Genomic DNA, 14,672 nt, shown 5'->3' on the forward strand with positions numbered 1-14,672 from the left:
TGTCAGATTAGGCGATTGGTACTGTACCTGTCCCTTTCCAACCTATCCATGGTGATCCATGCAGTAGTCACCTGCAGACTAGACTACTTTAACTTGCTGTACACCTGAGCCAGCGAGCGCAGGGTATAAATGCGAGAGAGAGAGAGAGAGAGAGAGAGAGAGAGAGAGAGATGCAGGGCTACCCTTGAGACTGCTCCAGAAACTCCAAATGGTCTAAAATGCATGAGTTCTTACTTGGACATTGTGGAGAGCCCATATTCAGTTGGTTGTTCATCAGCTGGATTGGCTCCAGGTGGAGTATTGAATCAGGTTCAAGGTTTTGGTGCTGATCTTTAAAGCCCTAAACAGTCTGTGACCTTTCTTATCTGTGCAAATTATCTTCCAATACACCCCCATGAGTGTGACGCTCATTAACAGCAACCTACTGGTGGTCCCTGGCGCAAAACATATCCAGCTGTCCTCGACCAGAGCCAGAGCCTTTTTGGTGGAATGCTTTGTCTAATGAGACCAGGGCTCAGTGCAATCTATCTCAGTTCTCTCACTTGTCATGGTGAGTGGGCTTGCACATTCCTATGACCCTTGTGAGTGAAGCTGTCGGGAATCTCGTAATCCCAGCAGGGTCAACCAAGGCGGTAAGGTCAAAGAAAATTAAATATTCTCAGAGTCCTGTAGTGATTTCATGCTCTTTATTGCAGCTTGTAAAACAGTGACTGAATTCCCCCCCAAACCTCAGGCCTTTATATACATTATTTACACAATGAGTCCCGTCTGATTGGCTGATTCTGCTTCCCTCCTGGAGCCTGATTAGTCTTTTCCTGCAAGCCAATCAGTTCTTGCATTCTAGGATCCTACTTGCCTATTGTTCTAGGATCCAAGCTCCGTATATAACAGGGAAGGAGCTAGACAAAGAATGATCCAAGAAGTCCTCAATGGCAGAACAGGCGGATGATAACAAGCAGTGTGTTACAACGGCTGTGAAGGGGGATGAAGGCTGCAGCAGATAGGATCCACCAGTTCGTCGTGACTACTCATGCCATCAGAACAGAGCCCTACTGCGAAGACTGTGCGTTGGTCAGCGTGCACTGATCTCTACACATAAAACAAATTCACGCACAGGCGTATTCCAAAAACCCAACCCAACCCCCACAAACCCTCCCCCCCCCATGGCGATCACTAAATGGCTACGGAGGCAGGAATGTGAAATCTGGAAGCCCCTAGTCTTGAACCGACACATGGGCGTTCAGTCATTCTGACTCAAGGAATGAGGCAGTTGAGCAGCTCAGCAGCTGTATCCATGACTGAGCAGCCCTTTTTAGGATCCACTCTGCTCACCCCAAAAAGGGGAAGGGGCTGGAAACGGTGCCCTAAACATAGTCTGCCTCCCTTTTTCCCTGACTGGATTACCGCGCACAGTGGGGTCACCACCCATGGGTCGTAAAAGACAATTGAACTTTGGAACATGGAATATATGGACTTTGTCAGATAACACAGACAGCGAACGTCCTAAACGCAGCGCTTCAAGACTCTCGAAGAGCAGGCGAGGGACAACTGAAGGAAGAAAAAGGAGGCTACACATTCTTCTGGAAAGGTCTATCTGAACAAGAACATTGAATACATAGGTAGGCTTCACTATGAAAAACAACCTTGTGAAGCTCCTGCCAGAAGTCCCTACTGGCATTAATGAGCGACTTTCAACCCTTCGAATAAAGCTCACAAAAAACCAACAGACTACTATTATAAGCACTTATGCACCAACACTGGATGCTGATGAAGACATTAAAGAAAAATTTTACTCTCAGCTGGATACCATCCTGTCAGAGACGCCTAAGGAAGATAAAATTATCCTTCTGGGTGATTTTAATGCAAGAGTTGGGTGAGATTTTGATCTGTGGCCTGGGACTATTGGGAAAGAAGGAGTTGGCAACAGCAACCAGAATGGAATCTTACTTTTGACGATATGTGCAGCGCACAACCTTGTTATTACCAAAACACTCTTTTGACAGAAAAATAAATTTAAAACTTCATGGTCAAACCACTGGCACCTCTTAGGCTATGTTATTGTCCGTGCTAAAGATCAACGTGATGTGCTCCTTACCAGAGCTATGACGATCACCGACGACTGCTGGACAGATCACCAACTAATACGCGCCACGATGGCTATCAAGATTATACCTCAACGCAGGCTTCAGGGAAGAAAACCAAGGCACAAAATGAACACTCAAGCCCTTCACGTTCCCATTAAGCGGGATTGCTTCTAAATGACTCTTAAGGACCATCTGCTTTCAGAATTCCCTGATAACATCAAGGAACACTGGACCAAGCTAAAAACATCCATTATTGCAGTCTGTGAACAAACTATTGGATACCAAACCAAGAAACACCAGGACTGGTTTGATGAGAATGACAGTGAGATTGAATGCCATGACAAGACTGACAAGAAAAGGAAGGCATTTCAGATCTGGCAAAGAGAAAGAAACTGTGCCACTAAGAAAAAAAACAAACATATGCCAATGCTAAGAACCAGAGAACTAAAAAACACCTGGTGGATAAAAAAAAAGCTCAAGAGATCTAGCACTTAGCCGACACTCATGATGCACAGAGTTTCTTTAAAGCCACAAAGACCATCTATGGACCAATAAATCATGGCATATGCCCCCCTACACTCAGCAGATGGTACCACACTTCTAAAAGATAAAGAAGCTATTGCACTGTGCTGGAAAGGACACTACCAATATCTCCTTAACCACAACTCCCCCATAGCTGCTGAGGTCTTCTCACAAATCCCACAAAAACAAATTAGAGATGAGCTTGCAGTATCTCCAAATCTGGGAGAGTTGTGTACAGCTATTAACTAAGTGAAAAACAACAAAGCCAGTGGACCTGATGGGATACCTGCTGAAATCTTCAAAGTGGGTGGAATTGAACTTACACAACAACTTCACAAGCTCATCAAAAAAATCTGGGAGAGAGAAGCGATCCCAGCAGACTTCAGGGATGCCAAAATTATCAATCTCTTTTTAAAAAGGTGACAGAACTGGGTACAGCAATTGTCTGCTGCAGTAGGGATTGCCTAGTGATAAATATGCTGTTTGCTTGAACCTGGAGGAAAAGAAAGACCCCCCAAAAGCTGTAAGAGAAGAAATAGTCCTCTCCTGCCAGACAGCATTTTACATCATGAGTAAAAACAATGGTTTCGTCTCCCGTGGTAGCTAACTGTACCATATAAACTACCCAGAAGCAACATGGAGGAATGTAAGACCCAGAATGGGCCAAACTTGAATGAATCCATGTATTTGTTACAGTAAATTTATCTTTCCGCTTTCTCATCTGTGCCAGTAAGTGCATATGACCCCAGTGATAACTCCAGTTGAAAGGTGTTTTTTTAAAGAGATCTGGAAGACCAGGAAAGTGAAACCTCAGGTGCCAGGGCAGAATGTCTCCACATTGAGCATATTGCAAAAGAAGTTATCAGAGCATGGAGTTCAAGACATTTCTGTCCAAAAGAGGTTATAGCTGGTGAACCTGCTGGAGCTGAAAAAGGCACTCCTAGCCACTGAATATAATAATAATAATAATAATAATAATAATAATAATAATAATAATAATAATTAATAATAATTTATTATTTATACCCCGCCCATCTGGCTGGGTTTCCCTAGCCACTCTGGGCGGCTTCCAAAAGAATATTAAAATACTGTGATACATCAAACATTAAAAGCTTCCCTCAACAGGGCTGCCTTCAGATGTCTTCTAAAAGTCTGGTAGTTGTTGTTCTCTTTGACATCTGGTGGGAGGGCGTTCCACAGGGAGGGCGCCACTACCGAGAAGGCCCTCTGCCTGGTTCCCTGTAACTTGGCTTCTCGCAGTGAGGGAACCGCCAGAAGGCTCTCGGTGCTGGACCTCAGTGTCCGGGCAGAACGATGGAGGTGGAGACACTCCTTCAGGTATACTGGACCGAGGCCGTTTAGGGCTTTAAAGGTCAGCACCAACACTTTGAATTGTGCTCGGAAACGTCATCTGAGACTCCAATGACAGTGTTAAATCCAGGAATATCTCCAAGCTCCTTCCAGGGGAGTGCAACCGCATCCAGGGCAGGCCGTCTCCCCACCTCTTAGACATGAGAAATGAGGACGCACAACACCTCTGTCTTTTCAAGATTCTGCATCTGTTTATTGGCCCACATCCAGCCTATCACTGCCTTTAAGCACTGGTCTAACATCTCAACCACCTCTCCTGTTTCAGATAGAACAGAGAGCCAGAGCTAGGTATGATCTGTACAGTGGTACCTCGGGTTAAGTACTTAAGTCGTTCCGGAGGTCCATTCTTAACCTGAAACTGTTCTTAACCTGAAGCACCACTTTAGCTAATGGGGCCTCCTGCTGCTGCTGTGCCACCGGAGCACGATTTCTGTTTTCATCCTGAAGCAAAGTTCTTAACCCGAGGTACTATTTCTGGGTTAGCGGTGTATGTAACCTGAAGCGTCTGTAACCTGAAGCGTATGTAACCCGAGGTACCACTGTATATTGATGGCACTTCGCTCCAAATTTGTGACACCCAGAATCAGATGCCTGAGGTGACCACTATGTCCAATGGTAGGACTGGCTGCTGAGGTGAGGCAACAGTAAGTAAAAGGGCTGCCTATTTAGTTGGTATCATTCATGAATAATACTACAATATGTTGCAATTCTGAAGAGAAGCCCATGTGGTTTGCTAATCCCTCATCTCCATAACAAACAACCCCTGATTCATTCATGTTAAGCTGTTGGCAGAAATCAAAAGTATAACAGGAATACATTTTCACCCTCATGGAAGAAAGACCTAGCAGTGGAAAAACATGTCTTGGCCCTTCTTATATGTGGTTTGTAATCTATGTTCAATACATCTGATTCTTGGGAGCCAGGGTTGTTGTTGCTCAAAGTGATGGCACGTGCCTCTGCTGGTATTAAGGCATATTATAAACCAGGGGAGGCAGAGCAAGCTAAAAGTTACAGTGGACAAACAGTAGGAAGCAGCTGTTGCCTACATGCTTCTGACTTCCCAGAGATCTTTGGCTGGAAATAGAATGGACCATCAGTGATGAGATCACTTCCTCCTTGTGATACACAAATTCCTAACCCAGGGATGGGGAAACCTGTGGCTTTCCTGATGTTGTCGGACTTTAAATTACGTACATCCATCCCAGCCAAGATGACCAGTGGTCAAGGATGGTTGGAATTGCAGTATAATGGCAAATACCTGATGGAAAACAGGTTACCTACCCATATCGTAATCTATTCTCATTATGATCATCATGGTAGATGTGAGAAGAGCCTGTGAGTTTTGATTCTTTGAGCATGGCAAGTTGATCGTATGCAAACACTGCCATGCATAGAATTTTGCTGGGAAGCGTGAGAAAAAGGACTTCTTAATGCATACAGAAAATGAAATAAAGTATAGAGGGATGGTTGGCGCACCATAGACTGGAAACCAAAGACAGTTTATCAAGCAACCTCTATAGGCTAAAGTGCCATGGTTAGGAGAATAGGCTCGTAGCCTTTAATCAGAGTTATTTTAGAACACAGTGTCTCTCAATCAGTTGGAAAGAACAAAATGATTGTGTTCTCTTTTTTTATTAAATGCAAAATACATGGGACAGCAATGGCCCCACTGTCTGGCCTTTGGCAGATTTCAGGCTTTGAATGAGTAGAGCATGAGAAAGTGTGTGCCTCTTTGTATAAGTGTAACCAATGAGAAAATATAATACATGAAACAGAAAGGTGGAGTCTGGGTTTGCTCAGATCTCTTACATCCTTCAGGCTAGCCCTGTTCGCCTAAGCAGGTTTAAGAATTCAATATATGCTTACTACCCATTTTTCAGAATGGTGTTAGAAAAATTATCCCAGGCTGTTTAAAGTATATAAGAGGTCTGGTTATTTCACAGTGGGCAGGGAACTAGTGAAGGCTGTGACCGAGATACAGGCAATCAATAGCAATTTTCATGCTGACAAAATATAGGCACCTGCTAGAGAACTTAGGCTGCTGGAATTGTATCATCTATCTCTATTTGTTTTTCAAGAGTGCTGTAAAACTTAATGATCAAATATAAGGCAGTAACCTTCAGAGAATGTGTGGTGTCCTTTTGCAAAAGAAAATGGTATTTTATTACCAATCCATTTCAGACAAAAGGGGATAGGAGAAAAAGTAACTCACAACCCCAGCATGCTAATTGCACACAAAATCCCTTATCTAATCAGAAGAGGTCCTCACTTCACCCTAGTAACCAAAATCAAGAGTCATCTCTTGACACCACTGAAGAGCTTTTTCACATTAATGCTGACTGCCTAGTGGGAAGAATCAGCTATTGGAATAATTACAGGGAATTCTGTATTATTTGAGATTTTTATTTTATTTTATTAAAAAGAGACTGGTATTTCATCCCAGCAAAATTATATATAAGCAGACAAAATACTGATCCTCAAAATACAAATAATACAGCTACTGGTAACATATGCGGTACCCAAAAACTTGCTGGCACGTAATCTGAAAATTTCCTTCCATAACAAATAATACTGATGTTTGTGGAAGTGAAAGGCAGAAAGCACATTTTGCATAATACGAATTATCTGTATTGTAGAAAGTATGACTGCTATTAACTGCTATGTGTGGGTGGAGAAAAGGAGTCTCAATTCAATAAAAGGGGGATTGGTAAAATAATTTTGTAGTCTCATTGGTTCATGCTTTAGTTGAGGGATCCCAAACTGTGGTCCGTGAATCACCAATGTTTTGCAAGCTTCATTTGTGTTGTCCGTGGCATTTCTGTGGATTTGTGGTTGAAGGCAGAAGATGGCACATCCATCACGTTAAATATCCATACTCATTTCAATAGTATTTTTATTGCTTCTTTTCATTCTTTTATATTGCATTTTATTGTATTTGAGATCAAAATCATCAAGTCATCTGCCAAAAGCCTCAGCAGTCTTCAAGTGGTCAACAGGAGGAAAAGGTTTGGGAACCACTGTTCTAGTTACCACCAGATTAGATTACTATGATGTGCTGTACAAAAGACTGTCCTTGAAGTTCTGGTGTTTCTTAGAACCTGCCTGTGTTCTCTCTCTCCTCTCACACAAACGAACCGTTTTCAGTACCATGGCTGGGTACTGCACAGAGTTTGGCCGTTGCATCCAAGATCTGGAGTAGCCTCCTGCTTTTAGACAGTCAGCAGACAGTTTTTCACTTTGATGAGCTTTTGCAAATTATTTCCATTAAGTTGATTTTACACTAATGCTTCCTTTTTAGCTTATTGTGATATGTGTTGTTATTTGTATTATTTATGTATTATCTTAGTTCTCTTGTTTTGCAACTTGCCTTGAGAAAGGTGGGAAATACATTTTGAGCATCAATTTTAAAAAGCTGCTTCTGAAAGATGATTGAGAGAAAAATCTTTTCTTTTTTTTGAAATTTTTAAGAGGGAAATTTAGCTTTGGATAGAATACATTCTTTGGAATACATTTGCCACTTAAGATAAGTAAAATTACAGCACCACACTTATTTATTAGGTATTGAAATGTGGTTTGCATGAGTGCCCTTGTTTCTGCAGCTGATAATCATTCTATTTCCGGTTCCAAACAGGACTTCATTATGGACAGAGACCTCAAAGATTACAGTAACAGGACACTTGCCACAGAGAACAACTCAGCCCCTTCCAAGGGCTCCCATTTTCCTACCTGGGAAGACTATAAAAACAGCGTAGATGACATTCAGTACTTCCTGATTGGGCTTTACACTTTCATCAGCCTCGCTGGCTTCATAGGAAACCTGCTGATCCTCATGGCTCTAATGAAGTGCAAGCAAAAAACCATAATAAACTTCCTCATTGGCAACTTAGCCTTTTCCGACATACTAGTGGTGGTCTTTTGCTCTCCCTTCACCTTGACCTCAGTTCTACTTGATCAGTGGATGTTTGGAGAAGTCATGTGCCATGTGATGCCTTTCCTCCAATGCGTGTCTGTCCTGCTGTCCACCTGGATGCTGATTTCCATTGCTGTGGTCAGGTACCGCTTGATCCGCCACCCTCTTTCTAGTAACCTGACGCTGAGACACGGCTGCTACCTCATTTTCGTCATCTGGACTCTTGGCTTAGCCATTTGCTCCCCTCTGCTTGTTTTCCACAAGCTCGAAGATCTCCACCTGGAAGCACTGAAAAGCAAGCGCTTGTGTGTGGAGTCTTGGCCATCTACGTGCTACAGGGTTGCATTCACTATTTCCTTGTTGCTCATGCAGTACATTTTGCCTTTGGTTTGCCTCACCGTCAGTCACACCAGAGTCTGCAGGTCCGTAAGTTCCAGATTGTCAGGCAAAGAAAACAAACTGGAGGAGAACGAGATGATAAACTTAACCCTCCATGTACCCAAGAGCCAGGGGCCTCAGGGACAGCTCTCTAGCTCCGAGAGGTGGAGTTATACTTTGGTTAGGAAAAATCGGAGGAGGTACAGCAAAAAGACAGCTAGCGTGGTGCCAGCAATATTAAGGCACCATCGGGGCAATACTTCTGGGGATCTCCCTGAAACATCAGGGACAGAAAGAAGTCAGCTTTCATCCAGCAAATTCATCCCAGGGATTCCCATCTGCTTTGAGGTGAAACCAGTGAGTTCTGAAACACAGGATGGGATGACAATAGCCCGATCCACCACTCGGATTCGGAAAAGGTCTCGGAAGGTTTTCTGCCGACTGACGGTGCTGATTATAGTTTTTGCAGTCAGTTGGATGCCTCTTCACGTTTTCCACGTTGTAACAGATTTTAATGGCAATCTCATCTCAAACAAGCATTTTAAATTGGTGTACTGTATTTGTCATTTGCTGGGCATGATGTCCTGCTGTTTAAATCCCATTCTATATGGATTTCTTAATAACGGCATAAAAGCTGATTTGATGGCCCTTATTCCATGCTTACAATTATCATAAAACGGCTGTAAATGGAACAATAAAACACAAATCATTATCCTCGCAGGTTCAAACTGTGAAACATATCATCTGACTGCTTGCGGGAATGCGTTACGGAAAGTTCCTGTTGTCCATTTAATGTGACAAAGGTTAACTCGGTGGTTGGATGATTTGATAACACTTCTCAGTTTGTAAACATGCCAGGTGTCAAGGTTTGACTGGTCAATCTACAATCCTCTTATCATTCCCTCTATGACAACCACTCATGTCAGATTTTCTGTCAGGAGGCATCTATTTGATGTACAAAAGAAACAGATCGTTTTCAATATGTACACTATGGGTGGCATCCAGCAAAGTATTTCTGTTAGTGCAAGGATTCCGACTTGTGCAAGGGAACTTCCCCTCCCTCTACCCATAAACCCCATGCTCCCCAAATCTGCTCCAGAGTGTTGGGGGAATCCCCTGGACAGATTTAGAGGATGCTCAAAGAGAAGAAACAAAGGGGAAGGTCTCCTTTGTAGTCAAAAATCCTTGTGTTAGGAGCAGCACTGTGTTGGATGCTACCAGGGCTTTTTTTCACCAGAACTCAGTTCCTGCACTTCTCAGGTGGGCCCCATTGCCATGATAAGAGAACGAGAGAGGCATTCATGGTGAGTCCCGGAACCTCTTTTTCTAGAAAAATATCACTGGATGCTACCCTATAAACAGAAATGCAATATCGAAACGCAGTTCCACAAAGTTCCTTCTAAAGCTGCTTTAACATCATGTCAAAGATACCTAGATTGCAAATCTTGCTAGCAGATACTTAAAACAATGTATTGTCACGAGGTAACAATCAAATATAAAGAACAATGTATCGTTGTCATGAGTGAACCCATTGCTCTTTAGGCAATATTTCTTTTTAAATAAATCGTTGGCTTCTGTGTGAATGGAATAAATAAGGCAATCTCTTTATTGCTTGATATAAATAATTTCTATTTTAAGAAATCTGGTTGAATCTGGTTGAAAAGAAGCTTGTGCATACATGATGACTTTCTATCGTTTAGTACTACTGAATCAGAGTTTTTGGCTCTAGAAGCTTGCAATCTAAATAAGACAATAGAGGGAAGGAAGAGACAATGATAAGAAATAACCAGCATTACATTTTAGCACATACCCATGTTGTGTATATTGAGGGCTGTCTCAACCACGTCATACTCAGAGTAGATCCACTACAAGTCCATGGACCTAAGTTACTCATGTCCTTTAATTTCAATGGGTCTTCTCTGAGTAGGATTAATGTGGGATGCAAGCTACGTTTTAGACAAGTACAATAGAAGCACATGCATCAGGGAACTCTTGCTTGAGATTATTTATTTATTTAGAAAAAAATTGTATAACACTTCATTTTTTAAAAAAAAATATCAAAGCAGTTTACAACAAATATACATAGATATACAGTAAAAAAAAGGCAAAAATTTAAAATCAGCATTCAGCTAATTAGTTTTGCTGGAGTGCAGCTTTGAGAGAGGAGACAGAAAAAAGTAAATACTCTGTATCTCTCCTGTTCTGGAGCAGCCTACTGTATTATATCACATCAGAGACTTTAGTGGGATTGCATGCACGTAAATCCTTGCACTTTGGTATGTCTGTACTGTGGATCAAGCAGCTATACTTTAATACCAAAGTTTAGCTCAGCAAAGGGATGTCTTGCTTCTGAAAGAATTGAGCTGTGTTGCTGATCTTTTCTTTAAAGTGTGGTATGACAACTTGGTCATATCTCCCATTATATCTCTCTCAGCATAAGCATATCTTTGTGCCCCAGGAGGTGCTATAATCACATTGACTGTTTTCCAATTTGGCTACAGCTTTCCAGTTCTGCTCTAGCTGCCTCTCTAAGACCCCGTGCAGAGCCTTTCTGTGCTAGCTTGACAAGTGTAAGGTTGTGTAAATAAAAGACAGATGGGACTATAGGTTTAAGGATGTCAAACTGGTACCATGAAAACATCCCATAGCCCCATCATGTCTGCTCTTCAATTGTAGGTGGACCTTTCAATGTTAAGTTTTCTGATTACTGGTACTCCAACATAAGGAATGGAACTCATTACCAGAGACTGTGAAACTGCAGTATCCCCTTGTATTGGGGGTAGAAGACGCTAGTGACTGTTCCTGTCATCTACCACCATTTCACAGTGAAGAAAAGAATCCGTGGCCCCCAACCATGCTCTTACAGCTACAGTCTAGACTCTCTAACTACCCGAGCCAGTTGATACATAAGAACTGATCAATATTGCAGCCTGCCTTAAGTGCACAGTGGTGAGTTTATGTGCAGAATCCAATACAAAGTTAAAGCCTGGCAAACAAGAAATATCAACACAGATAACTGGTAGTTGATCCAGGGTCTTAAATGAAAAATTAAATTGACCTTTGGGAGCAGAACAGCAAGATCTGATAGCAACAAGTTGAGTATAAATTCATTAAATTAGACATTTTTATAAATCCATAAGCTTACAAAGAAAAACACGGATAAATGAATGCTCAAATGATTGTCTTTTTCTAACTTGTTATTTATATGAACACATCTAGATGAAATGAATATTATTTCATGCTGTTTTGCATTCATTTGTGTCTCTGTGTGTGTACGAACACAGAATGATGAGAAAATTGTATAAGCACTAAAATGTTGTAGCAGCATTTCTACCAGGCCATCCCTTCTTTTCATCCAGGCAGCATGGGATTGGTACATAGTGAAATCTTGATCCTATGGTCCTACTAGACTGGCAGCTTTTATGCTCTTGATATGTTGGTGATTATGTTAGTGCAAGGGAGCGCCCATCTCATGCACTCTCAGTGGCAAAGGAGAGAGCAAAACGGTATCAGTAGAAATGAGATTACATGACAACATCCATGGTAGAATGTCCATGGTAACACCATCTACCAACCACAGCAATTATGCATTAATGATGACCCCACCCCAAGCAAGGAAAGCACCAATCGATACTCAGTAATTGCACAGTATGCAGCATATATCTCCCATCACCCTTGAATACTGGCCATGCTAGCTGGGGGTGATGGGAGTCAGACTCCAACAGTCTCTGGAGAGCCACAGGTTCTCTATCTCTACACACACAATGCACAACCAGACAGCCATTGATACCCTATAGAGCAGGCATGTCCAAAGTCTGTTTCAGGGGGCCAATCTGCCCCCCCTCAGTTTTATCCAGTCCCTGTCAAAATCCTAAAAAAGCTCAACAACTTTGGGGTAAAATCTTTAAAAAAGCTCAACTTCGATCCTAAAAATTTTGGCTGGCCCTCACACATGTTCACTTCATCAAATCTGGCCCTCTGAAAAAAGTTTGGGCACCCCTGCTATAGAGCATGCATATGCACCAGAACAAGCCCTTATAGTGCAATGGACAGGTCAGAAACAACCACCTGCGAACTCCAGCCCTTTCCATAGTTTGACTCCCATGCCAGCCTGCTAACAACTGCCCTTTTGCCAGGGAAACTGTCGGAGCAAAGGAAGGCCTCACGGCCTTATCATAACTGGTAACCACCCTCCAGTGCCAGCACAATACATTTTGGTACCTGAGGTAAACTACAAAATAGCTACCCGCCCACCACCAGACAGTAAGGGATGAGCGAATATCTACATCAGGAACAAGAGGGCAATAAAGATATAAGGATCTGCTGCCCCTGTGGATCCTGCTGCCTAAGGCAGTCACCTCACCTTGCCTCATGGATGGGCCGGCCATGCCACCCTCATTACCCAGCAGGTAGGACGCCTGCACGGAGAACCCATGGGCCCCCAAAAGGGAAGGGCCTGAATCTCACCATGGGAATAATGTTCCCACAGAGATTGTTTTCAAAACACTCCACCAAACACACACACATTGGCGTCTGTGCGAGGGGAACAAGCATTTTGCAAGGGCTACATGTGCAAGGAAAAGTAGCAACAAGCTTAAAGCAGGCCGTAACAGGAGCTGCCTGGTAAATCTGTGGGCAGCTTCTGGTAAGAGCAGTAGAATGGAAACCAGGAGATACACAAGGCTTGCCATAGGGAGAGGCTGAAATAACTTGAGCTGTGGTCCCCATTGCCTTACTAGTGCCTCATCATTTATTTTCATAATGCATGGAACTTACCTGCTTATTTCTTTGAATGGTCCCTGAGTTGGATGTGAGTCACTAATGTGCATCTCTGCTTTACAAAGGTACTGCTTTACAATGTTTTACATGGGATCCATAGAAAACCTCAAAACAAGACTTATCCTTTGCTTCTCTATCTAAGGTGTGGATTCTGTCCACAATCATTGTCTCGTTGGCAACACTAGCCATAAATGATTTCACACCTCCTGGTGATTGAATGCTTATTAAAGGATACTGTTATGCTTACGAAAAGACAAACATATTGGACTATTGACTTTCATCAGCTGGTTATAAAGATCAAATCAATTTATGAAGGAAACAGGATGAAGATCAGCACAGCACCTTTGACAAAGCAGTCCCCATGAAGCCTGGAATAACTCATCTATGAAACTCTCACTCTGTGATATGACTCTCTTGCTGAAATGTGTCAGATAGGTGACAAACAAGTGAGCCCAGCAGGAAAATCCTCTTGCATCCTAGAGTTGAGAACAGGGAGGGCAAACCTGTGGCCTGCCAGATTCAAGAGAAACACAATAACAGCTAGCTTTTAGCTGTTGCTCAGTCAGTGGGTAAGACTAATGATTATTAAAACACTCTTGTCTTGGTTCTTTTCTCTGCTGGTCTTTCCTAGGTAGGCTGTCTGATTATATCCATGTAGCCAAAGAGAATTTTAAGAGCATGATATAATGGTTGGACAGTGTTCTCGAAGCTACAAACATGAGTTTGACTAAGCTGTGGGAGGCAGTGGAAGACAGGAGTGCCTGGCATGCTCTGGTCCATGGGGTCACAAAGAGTCGGACATGACTAAAAGACTAAACTACAACAACAACAACATAATAAATATTGATTTTGTTTAGCAACACCCACTATGAATCTATCAGTAATGACAGATATGGGCTATAGGCAACCTGCTTTCTTTCCGTCCCATCCCAGTGGCAGTTTATTGCACCAATATACAGCAGGACACAGTCTCTTCTAAGATATTTCACACTGCGTGCACTGCTGCTCTATCTCACCATGGCTTTATTAAAAGCAGGGCACTTAATAGGAATACTGCATGTGAAATTAACAAGCAGATACATTCAGCATGTCTTTACAAATGCAGCAATGAACACAGACAGAAGGCAGCAGCAGAAGCAATGGAACAATTTTTAATTGGATTCTGGAGTAGCCTATTGCCCTTGTCAATACCTAAACCTCTGCCGCAACTCTCATCTTCTCTGCGCGAATATTATTAATTGCATAGGCCACATTAATGAAAGAATTTTAATGAGATTCTAATTGCAGAAATAACTGCTAGCCTGCTTATTTGGCTAGCAGTGCGATTTGCTGCAAATGCCATTGTCGCTTTCATAGATCCTTGGCCAAATTTCTCAACTTGATGGTGTGATGGGAGGGTGGTTTGATCTTTACGTAAGGTCTAGAGAAATCAGGGCAGGTATAATGCTTTACAATCAGTTTGGTTTTGTAGCATAGAAGGCTGAATGATTTCCTGGAATCAATATTATTAAAATATGGTTGGGAGGGGGCAGGAACATATGTCACCAAGACAGAGCATGTTTACTTAAACTTCCCTAAGAGAAAATATCAAGAGAATTATGATTGAAACAGGATCTGGGGTCTTAGTA

General features: G+C 42.4%; 1 protein-coding gene across 4 annotated transcripts in view; it reads left to right on the forward strand.

Moving 5' to 3' along the window:
• Positions 1 to 9,803, forward strand: part of NPY5R (neuropeptide Y receptor Y5) — a 32,648-nt gene extending 22,845 nt beyond the window's left edge. For all 4 annotated transcript variants that reach the window (XM_083457458.1, XM_083457459.1, XM_083457456.1 and 1 more), the window contains one exon: positions 7,609 to 9,803. In XM_083457458.1, the coding sequence (XP_083313584.1) occupies positions 7,618 to 8,940 (1,323 nt within the window). In that variant the 5' untranslated portion in view covers positions 7,609 to 7,617 and the 3' untranslated portion in view covers positions 8,941 to 9,803. The remainder of the gene's footprint in view (positions 1 to 7,608) is intronic.
• Positions 9,804 to 14,672: the final 4,869 nt, after the last annotated feature.

This window comes from Podarcis tiliguerta (assembly GCF_965153285.1).
Source record: "Podarcis tiliguerta genome assembly, chromosome: 9".
Classification (NCBI taxonomy): Eukaryota; Metazoa; Chordata; class Lepidosauria; order Squamata; family Lacertidae; genus Podarcis; species Podarcis tiliguerta.